The sequence below is a fragment of the Ambystoma mexicanum genome, chromosome 9 (genome assembly GCF_040938575.1).
Source record: "Ambystoma mexicanum isolate Mex_15411 chromosome 9, UKY_AmexF1_1, whole genome shotgun sequence".
Lineage (NCBI taxonomy): Eukaryota > Metazoa > Chordata > Amphibia > Caudata > Ambystomatidae > Ambystoma > Ambystoma mexicanum.
This window is the reverse complement of record NC_090931.1, coordinates 617,157,894-617,178,145: the sequence shown is the minus strand read 5'-3', so window position 1 is coordinate 617,178,145 and position 20,252 is coordinate 617,157,894. Positions and strand designations below refer to the sequence as shown.

Sequence of the window (20,252 nt, the reverse complement as noted above, 5' to 3'; positions counted from 1 at the left end):
CAACTGGGATTGGGTCCCTTCTCGGCTTGTCGTGGCTTCTTTCACAATGTAAACACATATGAGAATGAACGTCCTACCCCCTTTTGATGTGCGTTTACATTGTCAAAGAAGCCAGGCCTGTCCAAGAAGGGTCATGCGGCCCCATGAGGGCTTGATCCGCCACTGACTACAGCACTGGAGATTCTCAGGGAGAAAGAGGGTCAGGCCTCACGAGCGTGAGGCCAAGTGCACACATTGTAACCGATGAACTGCATACCACAGTGCACGCTTCACTCACAGGCAGAGCCGATGCTCCAGCAGTACAAGCGTTCCTTAAAAAGAGAGCTTGTGCAGTACAACTCAGAGGCAGCAGCAATGAGAGCTTTTTGGAGAAGCAGAAAGGGTACGGCAAGAGGTGGAAGTGTCATATAAATCATTGGTACACTGTACCACTAGTTCTTTTGTTTTTTTAACGTGCGTACCTTTAGTTTAAAGGGTTACGAAAAATGTCATGGATGTATTTTCTTTCTCCCGCGCAAAGCTTACAATCAGCTGGGCTTGGTGAATCAAGCACTGCCCATTTCTGAATTCATAGCTCCTCAGACACACATGCAGCAGGCTCTGCAGCCAGCAACTTACCAACTCGCCAACACATTTTGTTTGTTGTCTGTAGCAGAGCCTTTCTTACGCACGACGGGTCATTTTCAACTCAAAGGCCTCTTGTACCACCTGACAACTTAGGGTGGGTGGAGCACTAGAATTCGCAGATCACTGCACTGATGTTATGAAAGTAAGTAGAACTTGCTGCCGGTGAGAGGGTTCTTACAAGACAATGCTCTTCTGTCTTGACGAAGGATAGAATGAATTTGGGTTGAAGAACCGGTATCAACCAGGGCACTGGTTGGTTCATTGAAGTAATGGCTTTTTGTACGATTGTATACAGATATTACAAAGAAATGGAACTGTCTTGTTGCTTTATATTCGTTGGTGATGCATAAATACACTCAGCCGACACGTGTTTCGACCCAACATGGCCACCATGACCTCCCATCTTGATGCAGTGGACACAGCCTTGAAAAAGATCCATGTTGGGTTGAAACACGTGTCGGTTGAGTCTATTAATAAATCAGCAACTAATATAAAGCGACAAGACTGCTCCAATTCTTTGTAAAATCTGTATACAATCATACAAAGAGCTATTACTTCAAAGAACCAGTGCCCGGGTGATACCGGTTCTTCTGCCCAAATTCACCTGACAATTTACAAATGGGTGAAAGTTAAAGCCAGCAACACAGGAAAGTACTCTTTGAAAGATTTGTTTATATACATGAGTTCTACTAGTTCGACTTGGTAAATTAGTATAGTTTTATGTCCATGGTCAAATGTTCTTAACATCATGGATAACGCAGTTTGTTACACAACTCCTTTTATTGTGTTTCTTAAAGTGCTTTACGTAAAGTGTTAAAATAGATTTTTGAGACTTGCAGTATTTTGTATTAGGACTTATATTTGTCCATTCAGGATATGGAAAATAAAACTACAATATATTATTTTTGCTTAACATGTTAGGAGGATTTACATGTTGTCATGATGCTTTAAAATGCAATTAGCATGTTTTGCAACCATACTATATAAGATAGTATCATTGTAGGCCTTGGCATACAACTTAACTATTTGTACCAAAAAAAAACCTGGAAGGTATGTGGGCAAGTGCCTAAGTTACAGAGAAGGTTAAAATCCCCGCTTTACTGTTTAACCACAGTGTGTGATCCTCCACAAATAATTTAATCTCACCCTCAACTGAAAACCTTGGAGTGCTTATAATTGATGAAGTTCACACCCCTACTATGGAACAGATTTAAAGAGTTTAGGGAAAAAATGGTGTGCTCTTCCGTTAGTACCCCCCCAAGGCCGTCACCAAGAATTTCATTGTTGCACTAGCCTTCACTGGATCTGAGTGATCCGACTGCAGCTTCTTTTACCGCGACAGAAAAGTTTGCATGGGAAATCCACAAATACAAAATGGGAAATGCACAAATACAAAATGACAAAATGTTCGTACATTTCCCATGAGAACACATTATTAAAAACACTACAAAACCCACACCCCCACTCGCACCACACCCGCCAGTGGCGTCGCTAGGGGGGGGCCTGTGAAACCATGTGCCCCCCCTGCCTAAGACGAGCAGTGACCATGTTCTCCCCTTATATTTGTCTGTGCCCCCCTACTTTTGTCTTTGGCCCCCTCTGTGCCCCTCCTAAATTTGATACCTGGCGACGCCACTGCACACCCTACTTACCTTGCACCAGTTCACTTTCACTTTTGTGAACCGGCGTCGCTGGGTACTTTTCTTATTTTTTTTTCGTGGGCAGCTGCATGTTTCTAGTATAGTGAGCAGGGTGTTGCGGGGGACACCCCTGCATCCTCCGTTTTTTTTCAGGTGTGCTGCGGGGTGACCCCCGCAACACCCACTCACCATACTGTATACTATGGTGAGCGGAGTGCTGCGGGGGATACCCCCGCCGCAGTTTTTTTTTTTTAAATGCATGCCACCAAAGGTTCGATCTTTTGGTGTTCGAACCTTTGGTGTCATGCATTTACGACATTTTGTATAGGTCGAACTTTTTTTCGGTAATTTCTATCGATACCCCTTCACTCAGTCCCAGATCACATGATTTGACAGTTAAACATTTATGAGGCAGATTCTGGAACCTTGTTTTGCCGCAAATGAGGAGATGCGTTAGCATTCCAATGGACACAATGCACCCCTCCACCCGCACCCCCATTTGTGCAAATAAGGTGTTTCAGGGTATTTAAAAGCACATCCCAAATTCCCAAATGGAGTGCACTTTTAAATGCCCTGAATGAGGGTCACCCCTTTGTGCCTTTTGAAACAGGTGCGGGGGAATGGGGGAAATATGACTGGGTCCTTTCTGACTGTCTTTTTTTTTTTAAGTGTGATAGCTTGTTTTAAGCCATAGCTGTCACACTTGGGTTCCATACCCCAAACGGAAGTGGAAATGCTTGCAGTCTCGGAACAGATGGGACTCTGCGCAGGGTACGCTTTAGATATTTTATGAGCCTTCTGGAGCGCTGGTTAATGGGGGCTCGATGTTGTTAAGGTACTGGTTTGTGTGGTTGTCTGAGAGTGTGTAGCATGGAGCTAGTGCATCTGTGGTGGGCTGGATAGTGTTTAGGGAAATTAAGTGCAGGCATGTGCCTTCGGGTGATATACGTTCTATTGTGTAACCAGTGTTGTTTTGGGAGGGAGATGATGTTTGAAGTGGTTATTTTTACCATACCTTTCTCCAATCTATGCCAAATTTGATTGTATGGACACACCATGCAAGAGTTGGAATTTGGGGCTTTAGACGTTCACTGTAAGCAGCAAGAGCACACAGAAAATAGAATAGGTTTGCTTCCAGTTGTTTTTGCTGGCGACTCACCAGAGAACCACAGACCAAAGGAGGGATGAACCAGAGGAGAGTGACTCACCATAGCAGCCAATGAGCAAAGGGACAACTGAAAAGAGAGCTTTGATTTTACCTTAGTGTTACTGTAGTCTATTTTTACTTTTAACCATAAGCTGAAACTATTGCACTAGAGTACAGCTAGAGGCAGATGACACATGAGGACGGACACAAAGCTTGAGGGTATTGCCCAGTTATGTGCCAACCCAGTGACTGCCCATGGTCATGCTAATCCCCATGCATTCTCACACACTATCGGCACCTTCCTGGCCAAAGCCCATCGTCACAAGATTTCTTTGAGGTAGCTTTATCAAGAAGTCACAACAAACGTTGGCCTACCGGTATTATTTCGAAGACTTCTGATGAGAGTTAATGGCGTTATTACAGCTGTTAATTGAGTTATTGGTGTAATAAAAACGTCTTAAACAAGTGTGCCTTCAAATACAATTTAGATCCGTTTGTCGCACTGAGGTCCTATTTAAACAAGAATTGACAAATTCAACATTTCTGGATTGGGTTTATGATATGCCTATATAAATCACTCAAATTTCAAGCTGTTGCAATCTTAGGTTATCGTTGTGCCTGGTAAATGCCTATGCCATGCATTATTTGCCAGATGGTTACTGGCAACTAGAAAGTGTATTGCGCTTTAGGAAGGTGTATGGGATGCATTTTTTATTTTGCATTTTTAAAGCGCTCACACAGCCCGCGGTCATCGAGGCGCTGTTACAGGAATTGTTTGTTTTTTAGTTGCGTAATTGTTTTTTGTCTTAGTTGCGTATTTTTAACGCACTTAAATACTGAGAGGTTTTTAAGCGCGGACCCGGGGTTCGAACCTGTGTTGCTTCGTGTTGTTTTGCTTCCAAGACGAGCACGTTGCCGCTGAGCTATCCTCCCGGGATGCATGAAGTAGAGAAGTTCTGTTTTACACAATTACCAATATTTATACATACAATTATTAAGAGAACATTATTCAGTAATCATTTTAAATGAACATTGAAGCATCACCGGTCATAACTGGATTAACTTGCTGTACTGTTTATGCAGGGAAAGGGCATTTTACCTACTTACGCTGTTAATAGCCCTATGCTGCTCAGATGTTATGGCCAGTGTAATTGATGACCCGCAGATTACAATAGCAACCATGCTCTAAAGAGAGGAGCGCAGAATAGGATGTTGTTTAATTGTGAACCTGTAGTGCGTTGACTTGATCGGCAAGCACCGTTGGATAAAAGTTCTATTCATGGATATATTATTTTTCTATTTGTCGATTAGAAATGTAGTGCGATTCGTTTTTTATTGTTCCTGGCAATGTCCAGTATAGCCACAAAGAAACAAGAGCCCCCACCCCCCCCCCGCTATCCCACGGACTCCTTTTGGATGCAACCAGAATACCGCTGGTTCCTTTTCCCCACTTCCGCCACTGGGGACAGCACAGGCTGGGAACGTGGATACTCTTGTAAGCAACGCTCGCCCAGTTGCACAGATACAGCGGGTACAGGAGACAACTGTGCCCGTTTCCCTCACACGCATACCAAGTACAGCACAAACTACCACAGAGTGACTCATTCCCACGTGCGGTAAAGAAAGTGAGGGAAACGCAGGGGGCGAAGTGATTTGCCCAGAGCCTGCAGTGGGGTTCGCAGGTCGGCTCTCTTGCTCCCACAGGGGCCAGGCAATGTATTCACTGCAGCGGGCTGGCGCACCCACAGCCGCCTCTGCCGCGTCTCCCAAGGGACTGCAGCAGGGGGTGCAGGGAGATGCTTGCAGCAGGCCCGTTTCTGGTACCAAGGAAACCAAACAGCCCAGCTACCCATCTGGGAGAATGCGTGCCCGAGCCAGCGTGTGCAAGCAGCGCACGCTCACTGACTGCGCTCCAGTCCTTTGCAGGAGTGTTTCCGTGATTACAGCTGAGGACCATTTTAGGAGACGTCGAGCGGCAGCGCAAGGCAGGTTAGAGCCGGGATCAGTGGGCAAGAAACGTAAATCGGGCTGGCGTTCAGCGACTGTGCGCTTGCTCGTGTGTGTCACCCAAATCTGTGTGGGCAAACCCATCATCGTGTCTGTGTGTGGCCTGACAACACATCGAGTGAACGTGGTCTAGCCATGAAGACATCCGATCATTTGTGTTGGGCTGGCACTAGGCCCTGCATGTTAATCTCATGCATGTGTGTCCCCGTGTATGTTCATTCCCGTGGTCTATGTTCCTCGTCGGATCTACCCCAGCATCACCCGGCTTAACCACAGCATTCATAAAGGCACCCTCGCCCTGAAGGACTGCCACCGTCATCTGACACTTTACCCTGGGTCAACTATTTCTGATGGAAATGATATCCTGGCCATCTCAAGCAACATAAAGAAGCTTTAGTTAGACTGCCGGACGCCCCGCCCACGTCCAAAGCGAGATCGTACATGCACACGTGCATCACTGCATTCGGGAGATGCCAGCCCTGGTTTTGATGCATTTTGAGACTTGCAGTCCCAGAGGTTCCCCTGTTCTAAAGCCAGGGCTACGCGTACCAAAATACGACGAGAAGGGGAGGGCTCGGCTTGCATCTCCTGAATGTAGTAATCCTTGTGGAAAGCAATGGAATGTCGACAGTGCGAGTCCCAGGAGCACTGTTAAGAGCTCACTGCAACCTGTCCAGACTTTGATGATCATCTTATTCAGGCACCAGAAGCCAAGAGGTTGGCTATGTACTTGCATTCATTCTCTTTGCTTTCTATTGTAAACCAGGAGTGTACTTAACAAAACGGGAAAATACTGGCACTGTAGATTTGGAATATACTGGCATAGTGCACACTTGGGAATATGTTGGGAGGTTCTAAAACCGGGAGTGTACTGAACATCTACAGAATGCGTGCATAGTGAGAGTGTCAACCTGGTTTTGTAGTGGGTTTTCTTGACTGAATCTTTACTGTCAACTTGCTGGAAATATACTGGAAATGTGCAACAGTACACTGGATACATGCTGGTATTTCACAAAGTGGATTGTAAAATTTGCAGGATACTGGGATTATGCAAACTGACCACATATTAATTAGGTTTATGAAAACAGACATTTCACCAACTGTTGTATGTTGGGGTTTTCAAATGGATATTTTACAGACTGATTGTATAGCGGAGAAGTTAACCTGGTAGTATATTGGACTGTCAAACTGGGGATATGCCGGGCTGTCAACGTGAGAATGCATTAACATTGTACATAACAAATGGGAATGCCAAACTGGAAGTAAAACTGGGATTGCCCATCAGGGAATGCATTGCAATTGTGCAAAACGGGAATATACTGATTTGTTCAACTGGGAACTTGGTGGGATTTTCAAATTGGCAGTATACTAGGATTGTTCAAATCGGGACTTTATTGGGGATATCAAACTGGGAATGTACAAGGATTATACTGGGGCACTCTGTCTGGAAATATACTTCATTAGTCAAATTAAGAGTACATTGGGATCGTGCAAACCAGGGGTGGTGGGTATACTGATTTTTCCAAAAATGGAATTTTGCAAACTCTGAAAACAATGGCAATGTAACATTCGAAATATCATGGAATTGTGCACGCGGGCACTATCCTTGGCTTGTCAAACTGCGAATATACTGAGTATGTCCAATTATGCAAAGTGTGAGGATCATGCACAACAGAACACTCAAGACTACAAGAGGCAGAACAAGATCTCTATTCACCAAATCCAGTAGAGTGGGGCCAGCTGAAGGACTATTGGGATATGGAAAGGCCTCTGTAAACTAAAGGGGGGGGGGGGGGAGAGAGTGTGTGTGTGCGTGTGCGTGTGTGCGTGTGTGTGTGTGTGTGTGTGTGTGTGTGTGCGTGCGTGCGTGCGTGTGTGTGTGTTTTTTTTTTATCGAGGCCACTCTCTAGATCCATAACAGTCTGTACTTTTAGGAGACCACACTCTACAGTGTGTGTGTACAATGCTATGCATTGTAAGAGAGTCTGTGTGTCTACGTGAGCCACTATGACCGTGCTAGTGTGCGTGTTGGTACAGTGCCAAAACATGTATGTTTGGGAAGGGGTGGTGGTAGAAGGGGCTAATGCCACTGAAGGCTGGTACAATGCAACACTTTACAGGAATGTCTGTGTGTGCCGGCACCATTACACACACTCCTAAACTCCCTTATATGCTAGCACAATGCCACACTCTGTGATGGTGTTGGTGGGCGTTCATGTAATGCTACACTATGTGATTGCCCATCAATGTATGTTGACACAATGCTACACGCGGTGACCTAGCCAGCGTGCTTTGGTACGAAGCCCCACATTTCAATATTGTAGTGTGGTTGGGACAATGCCACACAGGGACCTAGTCGCCGTGGGCTGGCAGAGCGGTGCACCTCGTACTCTGGCTGCACAAGTCATCTAGCACTTGGGTACCTTTCTCTTTTTGAACCGCTGTCTCGCCAGATACCCGCGACACGCTGCCTGGAAGAGGGTGATGTTGTGTCGCGTCTGCACATCCCTTTGCTCCTCGAGTTTTGCAATTGTTCCTGCCCTGAAAAACACCTGGTAGGGAAATAAAAAGAAGACATGCAGTTAGCAAGTCGACCCTGGCACCTTGAGCTGCACACGTCTCCCACCAAACTGACCCTTTAGCAGTGGACCCCAAGACTGTCAAAGGAGCCTAGAACGTGCACCTGTTCAAAATCCCATACCTCAGTCTTCCCAAAACAACCCATAACCCATTGCACCAGGTATTGGGAGAAGAGGAGAGCCCCAAAAGTGTTCTCCACATTAGCTCAGTGATTTCCCACCATATATAACCCTCTCTAAACTCGTGAAAACGTTTTTCAAGACTATCTGGGTCACCATTTGGTGGCAAGGCTGAACACACAGGCTGATTTCTGTAGCAGGTGATTTGAAGGAATTAGATTACAGCATAGCACATGAACACAATCACAATAAATACATAGAGCATAAGGAGGAAAAACAAACGTTTAAACTATCCCAAATGTATATCTGAGCAACCACATGAACACAGTCACACTAAGAAGGCCCTGGTCCACGGGAGCTTGTTCTGCACTAGGGGTGTCACGGTATTAGTTTTATGGCGGTACGATAACCTTCTTGCCAAATGACGGTATATCATGGTTATCGTGGTATAGCAGGTGGAGTTAACCAATCTTAACAAATATTTTCTAAAAGGTCATACATTGTCAGATTTATCATCACAAACAAAACCAGGCAACCAGGGCCAGCATTGGGCTTTTCAACATACTTTCCACTGAAATGCCATCTCTTGCTTCCACCAAACACCACAAACACACGTGTGGAGAGAAGAGGCGGGGGTGGAGGGGCCTGCTGCGACTGGCAAAGCAAACTGAATAGCTTTTCTTAAGTGTTCATTTAGGCTTTTAGCTCCCCAATGGCTACTGGTGAAGATGAACATGTTACCATCTTTCTAACCTGCATGCCACAGATCAATGGGGGCTGATGGTAGTATACGCTTGTGCGCATACACACGCATGCTCTCTTTACGTTACAGCCTTTAGTTTACTTGCGGGCCAAAAGGTGTTCAGTAATCACGGACATCTTACCTTTGGTATGGCAGCAGGGAATACCCGCAGAGATGAGTGAATTTCACAGTGTGACTTATATGCAAATTCAATGATAGAACCAGGGAAATCCCCCATTGTCATATGTTTAGCAAACATTATCCATTATGAATATATAAATCCCAGAGCCGCCAACCCAAAGTAAACCCTTTTCCTTCTTGGCACTGTATTTATTCTTCCTATTGCTAGCATACTGATTTTGTGTCTTGTCAGACACGTGTGGTTTATGGAATGGCATTAAAAACTGCTCCAACTGGAACTACTTGGCAGATGGCAGATCCAACAGTGCAAGACCAAGACTGCGCAGCAATTGCGTACTGCAGCCTTTCCAAATCAGATTGAAAAGCACACTTAACGGTATAAACGGTATACCAGTATAAACAATGCGACGGTTATTATTGTTCAATTAAGTGGTTCACGCTATCTTTAACGGTATACCGTTACATCCCTATTCTGCACCCTGGACTATAGCACTAAATTACCAACTGTACAGTGAGAACACTGTGGCAGGGCTTCTTTGCCACAAGGGCAGTGCCCAAGTGGCTGGATCCCTCAAGACCATATCTTAGGGAAGAGCCAGCCTGGCAGAAGTGACCCCTGGAGGCAATACAGACACACCCAATCTGAAACACCATGCAAAGGTGGTGCTCTGTAAGATGGGGTATTGCAGATGAAGGGTAGACACTTGAGGGTTCGTCCATCTTGAAGGGGATCTATTAGGATGGCACTTCAAGGGTGTGCCATTCTGAGATAAGCAGAGGTTTTAGGATTGCCAGGCTCTCATTGGATAGACGAACATCCTACAACAGGAGGGGATGGACTCAAACTGGCAGGCATGCCCCAGTCGCTCTTCAGTGTCCGACATGCCCTGGTCTTAGCATTCAGCCAGGGTGCTGCCTCTAGTGGGTCACCCATGGAGCAGACAGTTCACACCTTTGGCAAGGAAGAGTGCACCTCTAAGCTACTCCCGGATATATTCTGCAGTTTCCAGTCACGAGTAAGGTCTGGTTATAGTACAAACTGGCGGGTCACACAAGGACAAACAGCCAGGCAGTTCACAGTGCATCCTCTGAAAAACTCACAAGGTCCCTTTTATCTCACTGGTAACCCCTCGTTCGTATAGGGACTTCAACAGCATTTCCCCCGTTTAGAGGCCGTAGTTAACTTGCAATCAGGCTCACCAGAGTCGGCAGAGTAAAGGAGACTCTGGGAGGAGGTTCCAGTCAGTAATAGCGGAGTGGAACCCCCGATCTCACACACTTCCCAAACGGCATCTCCAAGGAACTCTCTGAAAATACCTTATTCATTTTACAATCAACACTTCCGTTTAGTAGCACAGTGTTGCGTCAAGCTGTAGTCCAATGGGAATTGTGCGTTCATACAGGGCGTACAGAAGGAAGGGAGAAGGAAGTTTAAACTGGTCTTTCAAGCGGTGCTTTTCAACAAAGTCATATCCTAAACCATCTCAGCTCAGTAAATAATCACTACACCAGCACTGAGGGGGTGGCATGAGAGTACTGGCACAACTAGAAGATCTAGCCGCCTGCCTCTGAAGAGCAGCAACATGTAACTAGGCATGTGCAGCTCTAACACCAAGCGACATAACCGAAAATAACCTAGCACTTGCAGCACAGTACCAGCACTTCACTGAAACCACTGGAAAAGGAAACAAACTGGGAGACCATAGCTGAGACCGAACATGTTCTCACATCATTAACTGGACATGCATCAGTAATCCAATAGACGCAAGGCAGAGGATGCAGCTTCCTTAAGATCCACCAGGTCCGTACCCGCTATTTTGTGGCACAGCATTCCCTGGGTCTTCCGCCGTGCTCCTGCACTTCCACTGGTTCACTTCTTTCCGTAGCACACACTCTCAGGGCTGCTGCTCTTCTGAGCTAACCTTCCTCCAATCAACTCATTTGAATGGCTCTGCATAATCTGTGCTACTTTCCTCCCTGGCTTCCCTTACTTGATGAACATTTGCATGTCATACAGGGGTCTCCTTTGGGAACGGAACATCCTTGCTGATATTCACCGGGCACGCAACTGCAAACATGATTATCAAGCTATGTGTGCACAGTGGACCCTTTTCCTTATATAGACCAAGACCACCTTCAAATCATCAACAGCTCTCGGACCTGAAGAATGGTACCCTTTCATCAGAACAAAATGGCTGTGGCGCCACTCCTAACAAACGATCACTGGACCTTTATTACCTGGCAAATGTCATGAACCACCTCTCAACCTGCTTTTCAAACTGCTGGAGTGGGCTGTGGCTTGAAACCTACAGCCTTTTGTGAAGGGTACATTTCAGGCTGGTGAAAAAGGTTTCCGAACATCAAATGTGGATAAAGCTGTGGATGGTGGCGGTGTGGGGGCTCTGATCTTGCTTCATCGCATGGCTGACATGCTTGAGCTGGATTCAGTACTGTCTATTGGACGCACTCGAGTCTATAGGTAGGACAGTATTTGAATCCACATTTAAACATGTGACGGTGTAGGCCAAGTACTCCCCTGCCTCACATTCTTTGCAATGTATATCAGCTCCATCACTGGTAGAGAGCACTTCTGAACTTCTTCGGGTTAGGTCAACATGTTTCCAGAATATACCATGTTCGCTTGGATCTAAGGTATGTCCTTTGAGAACGTCACGTCTTGCCTTCTTCTGGTGAGAAGGTGGATGTTGCTGAAACACAAGAGGTCTGATAGTTTGTATTAGGCATCGTTGTTTCATCGTGGGACAATAACTACGATCATGCGCTCATGAGCGCTCGCCCTGTTCCATCAACATCAGTAAAGAGTCATGGAATCACTATCAATTTCAACCTATCACTGGAGGCGCAGACCAGTTCCCACCTTTAACGAAATGATATTTGAAAGATCTTTTGCCATTTTCTTCCATAGGATTGAAATAGATTCAAGTTGGCAATTTATGTTTTTACTGTAAAGGTGTGAAGTTGGTTAAATGAGGATACAGTAAAGGCTGCAACAAGATGATCTACAACATTAATTGGCCTTTCAAACTGCACCAAAAGTATAGAAAATGTATCCTCATTTATTTCAGAGCTTCCTTTGTTCAGTTTAATGGACAGCTCGTTCCGTATCCAGTAATATTATCCCCATATATATGGTAGCTGGAGAAAAGGCTGTGGCGACTGTATATATGGTGACCATATATATGGGGTCAAAGGAGCGGGGGTGTCCCCCGCTCCCTTTGAAGAAAAAAAGGGGTATGTGGCTTGCAGGGTTGACCCCCCGCACGTTCAACGTGATAAAGTCCCTGCAAACCACTGCCATTTTTTGGTGACTTGTCAGATGACATTTTTGCAGGGACATTATCACATGGAACCGCTAGTTCAAGCTTGATGTGCAGTGACATGCATGCAGGTATATAGTTAGTCATAAGTAGAACTAGATGGTTATTCACTTTGTTTTTACTTCTGTCATGCTAGAATCCTTTGATCCCGACAGAACAATTTAGGCTAAGTTCCTGCTCAGTGCAAGCTTTAACATCCGCATTCAGGGTATTTGGCTAAATAAAGAAACAGACAATATGTCTAACTTTGGCCCATTATTGCATCCTACAGATTGCATTCTCAAGAGAAAGGAATGCATGCAGATGGTGGAGTTAAATTGGAGATGTCAGCAATCGCCACTTGGTTGACAACAATCAGTGAAAAGGTCAGCATAACAAACTGGGCCATTCTGAACATGTCTCACAGGAAACACCACATACCCTGAGATGTAAGGCAAAATGGGGGGACAGTTGCACATGTTAGATTAATGTACTGGTTTATGGACAGAGGTGATTCTGCTAATTTTAAGGCTACATTGTTGGATCCTGTGCTAGACGATGAGGATTATCCCAGGTTTCCATGGTAGCAAGAAAGAAAAAGTTACCTGTAACTCCTATTCTCCAGCATGGGTATCTTTCATGGATTCATATGCTCATGAATATTCTCCTCGTCAGGCTGGGAATCCTTGGCAATATTAAAGCAGTTTAGCTGTAAAGCTTAAAAAACTGCTGGTCACATATAGCCTACTGCTGTCACTTTGGGTCATACTGCCCCAGCCAGTGGCATCAGTCCTTGTTCGATCCAACCATGGTGGTCATCTTCAGACTTGGAAGCGCATGTAATGTAGTAGTAGGGACCAAGAAGAGCCATAGAGGGGTAGGAGGGAGGGTTGCATGTGAATCCATGGAATACACCAGGCTGGAAAATAGGAGTTACAGGTAAGTAACTTGCTCCTTCTCCAGCATGGGATCTTTCATAGGTTCACATGCTCATGAATACGAATACACAGTAGTACATTTAACACTGCCAATGGCAGGCCGTACAGCTCTACAGAAGCAATGGCACTCACCTCTGGAACATTCACCTCAAGCAAATAGGTTGCAAATAACTGCTTATCCGACACAGGACTCCTCCCTGGAATCCCTGTCACTGCAGTAGAATCTTGTGAAGGTGTGGGTAGACCTCCACATACTAACCTTGTAGACGGTGAGCAAGGGAACACAAGACAGGAACAGCGTAGAAGAGGCCACAGCCCTGGTGGGATGTGCTTTAGGTCGACCTGGCAGCGTCCTGTTTGTGAGCCGATGACATTGGGAAATGCAGCTAGATAACCACCTGAAAATGGAAGCCTTAGACAGGGCTTTCCCTTTATCAAGATGCCCAAATAGCACAAAGAGTTGCGAAGTCTTGCAAAAATCCTTAGTGCGTTCTATGTAGAACTTCAACGCACAGGCAACGCCTAGAGAATGCAAAGCTCTCTCTGCTGGAGAGGTGGGAGAGCCAAAGAACACGGAAAGGACCAGAGGTTTGTTGAGATGAAAAGTTGACAGTGCCTTGGGCATAAACGAGGGATGAGTGCGCAGCACCACTCTAGATGGATGGAATGTAAAATACGGCGGCTTGCAGGAGAGAACTTGTAACTTCCAGACACGTCTGGCAGAAGTAATAGCTACTAGAAAGGCAGTCTTCCATGACAGGAACGTCAGAGAAGCACGGTGCAGAGGCCCGACGGGCAGGCCCATCAACTTGGAAAGGACAACATCCATCTCCCAACTGGAGAGAAAGCGCAAAACAGGCCCTTGATTAATGCTTTAACTAGTCGATGAGACCCAAGAGAAGGTTTGCCCGTCATGTAAGTGTAAAGCAAGATAGCAGCAAAGTCCATGAGAGGACGAATGCTTGGCAGGAGAGAACACCAAGCCGGTTTGAATATTCCAAACCTGGGTCCCACAACCAAGTGAAAAGTGCATGAAGGGATAACTGCTTGGCAGGACAGTGAACCAGGCACTTATAAATATTGTGAGTCTGGGACTAGCACAAAAAACAGCGACAGCCCATACGAGGATAATTGCTTGGCAGGAGAGAACACCAAGCCGGTTTGAATATTCCAAACCTGGGACCCGCAACCAAGTGAGAAGTGCATGAAAGGATAACTGCTTGGGAGGACAGTGAGCCAGGCACTTATAAATACTGCAATACCCAAAACAAGTAAAGAATATAAAGTGAAACGAATCCTATGCTTGGTAAAAGGAGTGTGGTAAATTGGTGGGATAAACAGTAGAAATACAAGGAGCATATTCTTGTGGGCGGCCTACTGACCATTGCATAAGAAAATACAGGCCTGAGGCCCCAGAAGGAGAGAAACACTACAAGAGGGAATCCAGGGGGAAGGATTACAAATCTCACCTTGGAGTCCTACAGTTTTGAAAATATCTTTATTTTTACCACTTTTGACTACCCGAGAGACTGGGAACTTTTCTGTTGATTGGATCTACCAAGAATGCGTTGGGAAGAGATCATCCTTGCACAGTTGGTTTAAGTTATTAGAGTTAGGGACAGAGGTAAGCTTTCTGAGACACGAGAGTAACAGATTGTTATAGTTTAGGACTGTCTGATAATTTCCTAAATTTTCTTAAAGGCAGGGAAACCCCCTATGAGTTTTAGGGACATAGGCATTTTTCCAACCCTTTTTCGTATAATAAAAGTTTCTACCCAAAAACATGCCAGCATCGTGTACCAGCCTTAATTCTGCACCTCACAACAGACAAAATGCTGGTGACCGCGCCAACCATAGGATGCCCATTGGTCTGGATGCTCCTACTAGGCCGTCCATTTAAGGGATAATAGAGAAAGTGGGTGAAGCACCAGGTCCAGGGTATGAAGTTGCCAGATGAAGTGACACAACTTTGGGGTGTTCAAGACTGGTGCCATCGAAGGAAGGGATGGCACCCAGGATGAATAAAAGGCAGTGCATGAACTTAGGCAGCGCTCTTGTTCACACGATTAGTGTCGGGAACTAATTCACGCCACTCTGTTCATCTGGTAATGCGTTCACGGCAGCACAGATTCTTTATGTCCACCATTGTCCAGGAAGGGGCAATGGATCTTGTGAAGAGTATAGACCCAAATGTGTTACGTTTGTGTGCCACAATGGTTCTTAAGTTTAAATATATTTAATGCATTTGTGAGAGAGTGCTGCTGTAATGTTTGGCAAGAGAGCATGAACACAGCACAGAGCAAATGATTGGGGGAATGCAATGCCTTGCTGGTAAATGCAAAGGGAGAGCAGCTTCAGCTCCTCTGGGGAACTTTGCATCCAAAGTGTTTAAGGATTGGATCCTGCGTTTTAGAGCTTAGAGGGGCGCAGGGGAAATCACGTGGAAAGCATCAAAGGCACAGAGGGCAAATGTGGGCAAAGTAAAAGGGGGAAAGGTAATATGCTCTGCAAGTTACAAAAGTAATCTCCCACACTCTGGGGCAATAAATATAGTACCATTAAACTGGGCAATAAGCCATATTATTGAGCACCTGTAGAACATGCAAATACCAGCAGTGCGCCGAATAAATCCCAATACCAGAGCAGAGCTTTGAAGGGTGAGGGGACCGGGATAAGAACTGCTATCTAGGATCAGGAAATAGGAGGTTTTGATATTGGAAACAGTTGAAGGGTACATCAATGGTTGACACGAGTTTAAAAGGACACTGCATTTACGGGAAACGGTGGCAACGTATGTTTTGCGTTGCACAGGAATAAGGGCCTCCCTATGAGGAACATCCAGTGGGAAAGGTCACCTTGCTTTAATGGTTTAAAGGGCCTGTGGTTGGTTCGGCCAGATCCCTTTCCCCCTCTGCATGACTGGGAAAGGGAGGCAGGTGCTATGGTCGGGGTGTAGTAAACGGCGGGGAGAAGAAAATGCAGAGAATGGGGCTGCTGGGGTCAGAACTATTCAGGGTTCTGTGCCTTAGTTACAGCGAGTGCTCTTGTTTTCAAGTCTTTTCAGTTGGTGACAATGCATACAGTTCCGAAAGTACAATTTGGATCCAAATTAGGGGGCATCGTGGTTTATTTAGTGATTTTGTTGTGCCCCGTTATTGCACAGCTAGAGCCATGGGTAATGAGTGCTTGCCCGGTGGGACCCCTTTCACCCTTCTAGAAACGAAAGGGACAGCCCTGAAAGGGGAAGGACAATGGGCTAGGAGAGAATATGGGTACAGGAGGGGGGGGAGGGTACTACCCTTGTTAGTTTGTTATTCTACCATTGCTTTAGTAGAATAAGCTTATGTTTTTGTCATGAGGGGTACATATAAAGGTAATTTACGTGTACCGTCCCCGTTGATTTCAACCAAACTACGCAGTGGAATGCACAGGTTTATTACAGACTTTACCAATATTTATTCATGGTTTCATTCGGTTTATAATCTTTAGACAGAAGTTATTTTGGAGATATATATATACAGAAAACACTCAGAGGAACTAGGTGCTAGTAGTGAAGACATCCTTCACCTCCAGTGACTTGAGTAATTCATCAGTCACAGTCACATGGGAGCCATCTGTAGGAGCTCATGCTTGCAAGAAAGCCGGACACCAAAAGGGGTGGCCTAATCAAAGGTCCTTTGAGTGCTTTCTGTATATATATCTCCAAAAAACCTTCTGTCTAAAGATTATGAACAGAATGACAAAAACATAAGCTTATTGTACTAAAGCAATGGTAGAATAACAAACTAACAAGGGTAGGCCCCTCCACCCCTCTGTAGCCATATCCCCCTTCAGCCTTTTGCAGCAATATGGAAGTTGGTTACATGCTCTGGTCTGGGAGGTGTAGAAGGGAGGCTTGCAGGTACAACTGAAGGGTATGTGTACATGAGTGTGAGAATGGGGAGGATGAGGAAAGGACGCCAGATCCCACTTCAAAGGTCCGCGTCCTATACTATCGCTTTTCAAGCTCAGTCAATCAATTGGGGTATTAATGCAAACATGTAGGAAAGTAAAGGGGTGAAGGGAAAGGTGGTCGACAAGTGCCATCACCGTTGAGCATAGTCCATATGTGCTTCAACACACTAACATATGTCACAGGTAATGCACTGGAAAGGCATGATCAACTGTTTAGGGGTCGGGGAGTAAGAGAGGGGGGGCAGGTTCCACTATGCACTTCCCGACTGGGCATTGGGCACAGCCGATTTAGTCTTCAATCCTGCTTGATGACCGCTGCATGCAAACCAGGGTTTACTCAAGTTCCACACATTTCGGCGGAGGGCAGGTTTCTCACGTTGGGTAGTGGGCTGTAACTGGGGCAGAAATGTGCCAATGCGATATGTACATTGGCTTGGTCAAAGAATGAGAGCAGAAATAAGCCAGCCACTGTGTTACCCAGTCGAGTGGCGGAAAATATGCTACCACCATAAGTAGTTGGCTGGCTGAGGAAGACAGCAACGGGGGGCAAAGATATGCCAGTACAATAAGTGGTTTGCTGGAGTAAAGGAGGAGGCTCGGGTAAGGGCATGTTATCATTGTAATGGATTATGCGCTTTGAATGAAGAGACTCCACTACTGACCAGTAGCTAGTTGGGATGTGCAATTGGGTGGGGGAGGCAGGAGGGGTTGAGCGCTTGGGTTAACTCTCCTGAAAAACGTTTTGTTATTATAATACATGTTTTGTGATGGGCAAATGTGTTGCGGGGGATCACCTAGTACGTGGGTTAGCCGCCAGAAAGTCATGGCGGAGTTGCAGAGCGCATCCACTGAGAAAGTACCGTCCAATCACAAGGTACTGCACAGCCACAAGCTTAGAGCAACAGCGCGAGGAGGCGCCAGGCGGGCGTGGAACTCCAGCCAACCACCATACATAGCAAGGTAGCGGAAGTAAAAGTGTAAAGTGAATATATTGAGAAAGAAAATAAAAACATTAAAAGGGGAAATTTCATGAAAGTAAAGCTTTAAAGTACAACATTGTATAGTGAAACGAAGTAAAACACGCAGAGTTAAAAGTACAATGGGCCTCATTACAACAGTGGCGGCAAGGCAACGACGACGCCGGTAGTGCTACCGGCGCTGTTGTTGCAATGCCACCACATTACGAGTTCTACTCGCGGGGGCGCTCTGCACGCCTGGTCAGCCCAGGCGTGCAGAACGGCCCCAGCGAGCAGACCTGGATGGTAGCAACAGTACTGTTGTGAACGGTACCGCTGCTACCATCCTCCCCATTCCCATTGTGCCCTATGGGGGCTCAAATGGGAATAGGGACGTTCCGGCGCTGGGTCCCACAAAAGGGAATTACCGGGCCCGCCGAGGTCGGAATGGCCCGGTAAGTCCCCTTTTGCGGGTCCCGGAGCCGGATCCGAGTTTGGGGGTAGACTACCACCAAACTCGGTATGAGGCCCAATGTGTAGGAAGGGTCTGCTATGAGATGCAGGTCCCAGCGACCCCTGCGAGGAATAGTGCATCTTCCTCGCGTAGGTTCTAGTTTAGGACGCCAGCTCAGCGTAGAATCCGGATGTTGGACTTGTGTACAGCTCCCCTCTACGCAAAGCTAAACTCGTGCAGATAAAGCAACCCCGCCCTCTTATGGCCCCTCATGGTGCATGTCTGTTATTTGGGTTGCGAGCAACAGGGGAGACCTACTGAGTCGGAGATATTCTGGGCAGGCTGGGGTGAAGGTGGGTGCGCGTGGGCCGCTGCAGCCATGTCCACGACACACAACTCCCCGTACCTTGAGTGCCTCCGAGGAGATCTAGGCGTGTGGGCTCTGCAGACCTCCAAGCACTGCGGCGCTAACCAACCCATATGCACTTTGCTTCCGCCGATCAATGCCTGCAGCCCACCCGCACTGCCCCCATCACGGAGCGAGGTCCCCAGAGATGAAAGGCCGTGGCTGCCCACCTGCCACCCTCTGATTTCTTATTAAATGGTCCAGCTTGACTCGGCTCCGAGTCAGAGCTGCGGACAGCAGAAATGGAAGCTGGGGATTGAAAAGGCTTTTTTTTCATTACTGCGGGTAAATGAAGTTATCCATCCTCGTCTGCAGAGGGCTGCGCTTGGCCCCCACTCGCCCCGCGCGCACAGTACTCCATCCCCACAGCTCCTAGCTCAGCTGAAAGAGGGCTGAGCCTCAGGACCTCTGACCTGGGATGGTTCTGTGCTGAGACAGCGCTCACCTAACGAAGGCGGCCCCTGCCCAGGGATTCACCGGGAGGCCCCGACTATGGACATCTTCCCCAGCAGGCGAGGGAGTAGGGGAGCTGCAGGGCACACCCGGCGCAAAGACAAAGGCACCTGCTCTGAGGAGGATCTACGTGATCACTGCCAATTTTTAACTCCAAAAACGAAAACGTCGATTTTTTTGGGTCGAATATTTTCCACCAATTATATGCGGGGGGGAAACCGCCAGCTGCCCCCCTCCAAACCCCCCTTATTTGTTATAACCCTAACCCCCTCCCGACCCCCACGTATAGGAAAGTGTGCATGTTGGAATTCGACATTTTCGTTTTCGACAATTTGCTGTTCGCAGTCATGGCATGGAGATCAGCGGCACAACGTTTTGGCAGGCACCGATGCCTATATTATTTTCAATACTTCAAGGGGAGTGGACAAAACATCACTCCGAGTGAGACACACCGAGTGGCCATTAAAAGTGTGAAGTACGCAAGCCTCCCAGAGATGGGAGGAGTTAAGGCAGTGGTATTCAAACTGTGGGGCGCGACCCCCCAAGGGTTCCGCGGGTGCATACCTGGGGGCGCTGAGAACTCGGCATGAAATTTTTATTTTTTTTTTAAAATATTTTTTTTAAGATTGGAAGAAATGGGCAGCGGGTGGCTCACATGATCGGGCTGCAGCATGAAACGGTCTCAGGCAACAATGAAAAAGTGGCCTGCAGTTGTAAATGGATATTCATTCCTTTAGTCACAGACTGGGCCTCATTAGAACTTTTACAACT

At 46.5% G+C, this 20,252-nt stretch overlaps 1 protein-coding gene across 14 annotated transcripts in view; it reads right to left on the bottom strand.

Moving 5' to 3' along the window:
* Positions 1 to 20,252, bottom strand: part of MYO18A (myosin XVIIIA) — a 1,313,149-nt gene that overhangs the window by 386,647 nt on the left and 906,250 nt on the right. For all 14 annotated transcript variants that reach the window (XM_069615286.1, XM_069615296.1, XM_069615289.1 and 11 more), the window contains one exon: positions 7,845 to 7,973. In XM_069615286.1, coding sequence (XP_069471387.1) covers positions 7,845 to 7,973 — 129 coding nt within the window. The remainder of the gene's footprint in view (positions 1 to 7,844; positions 7,974 to 20,252) is intronic.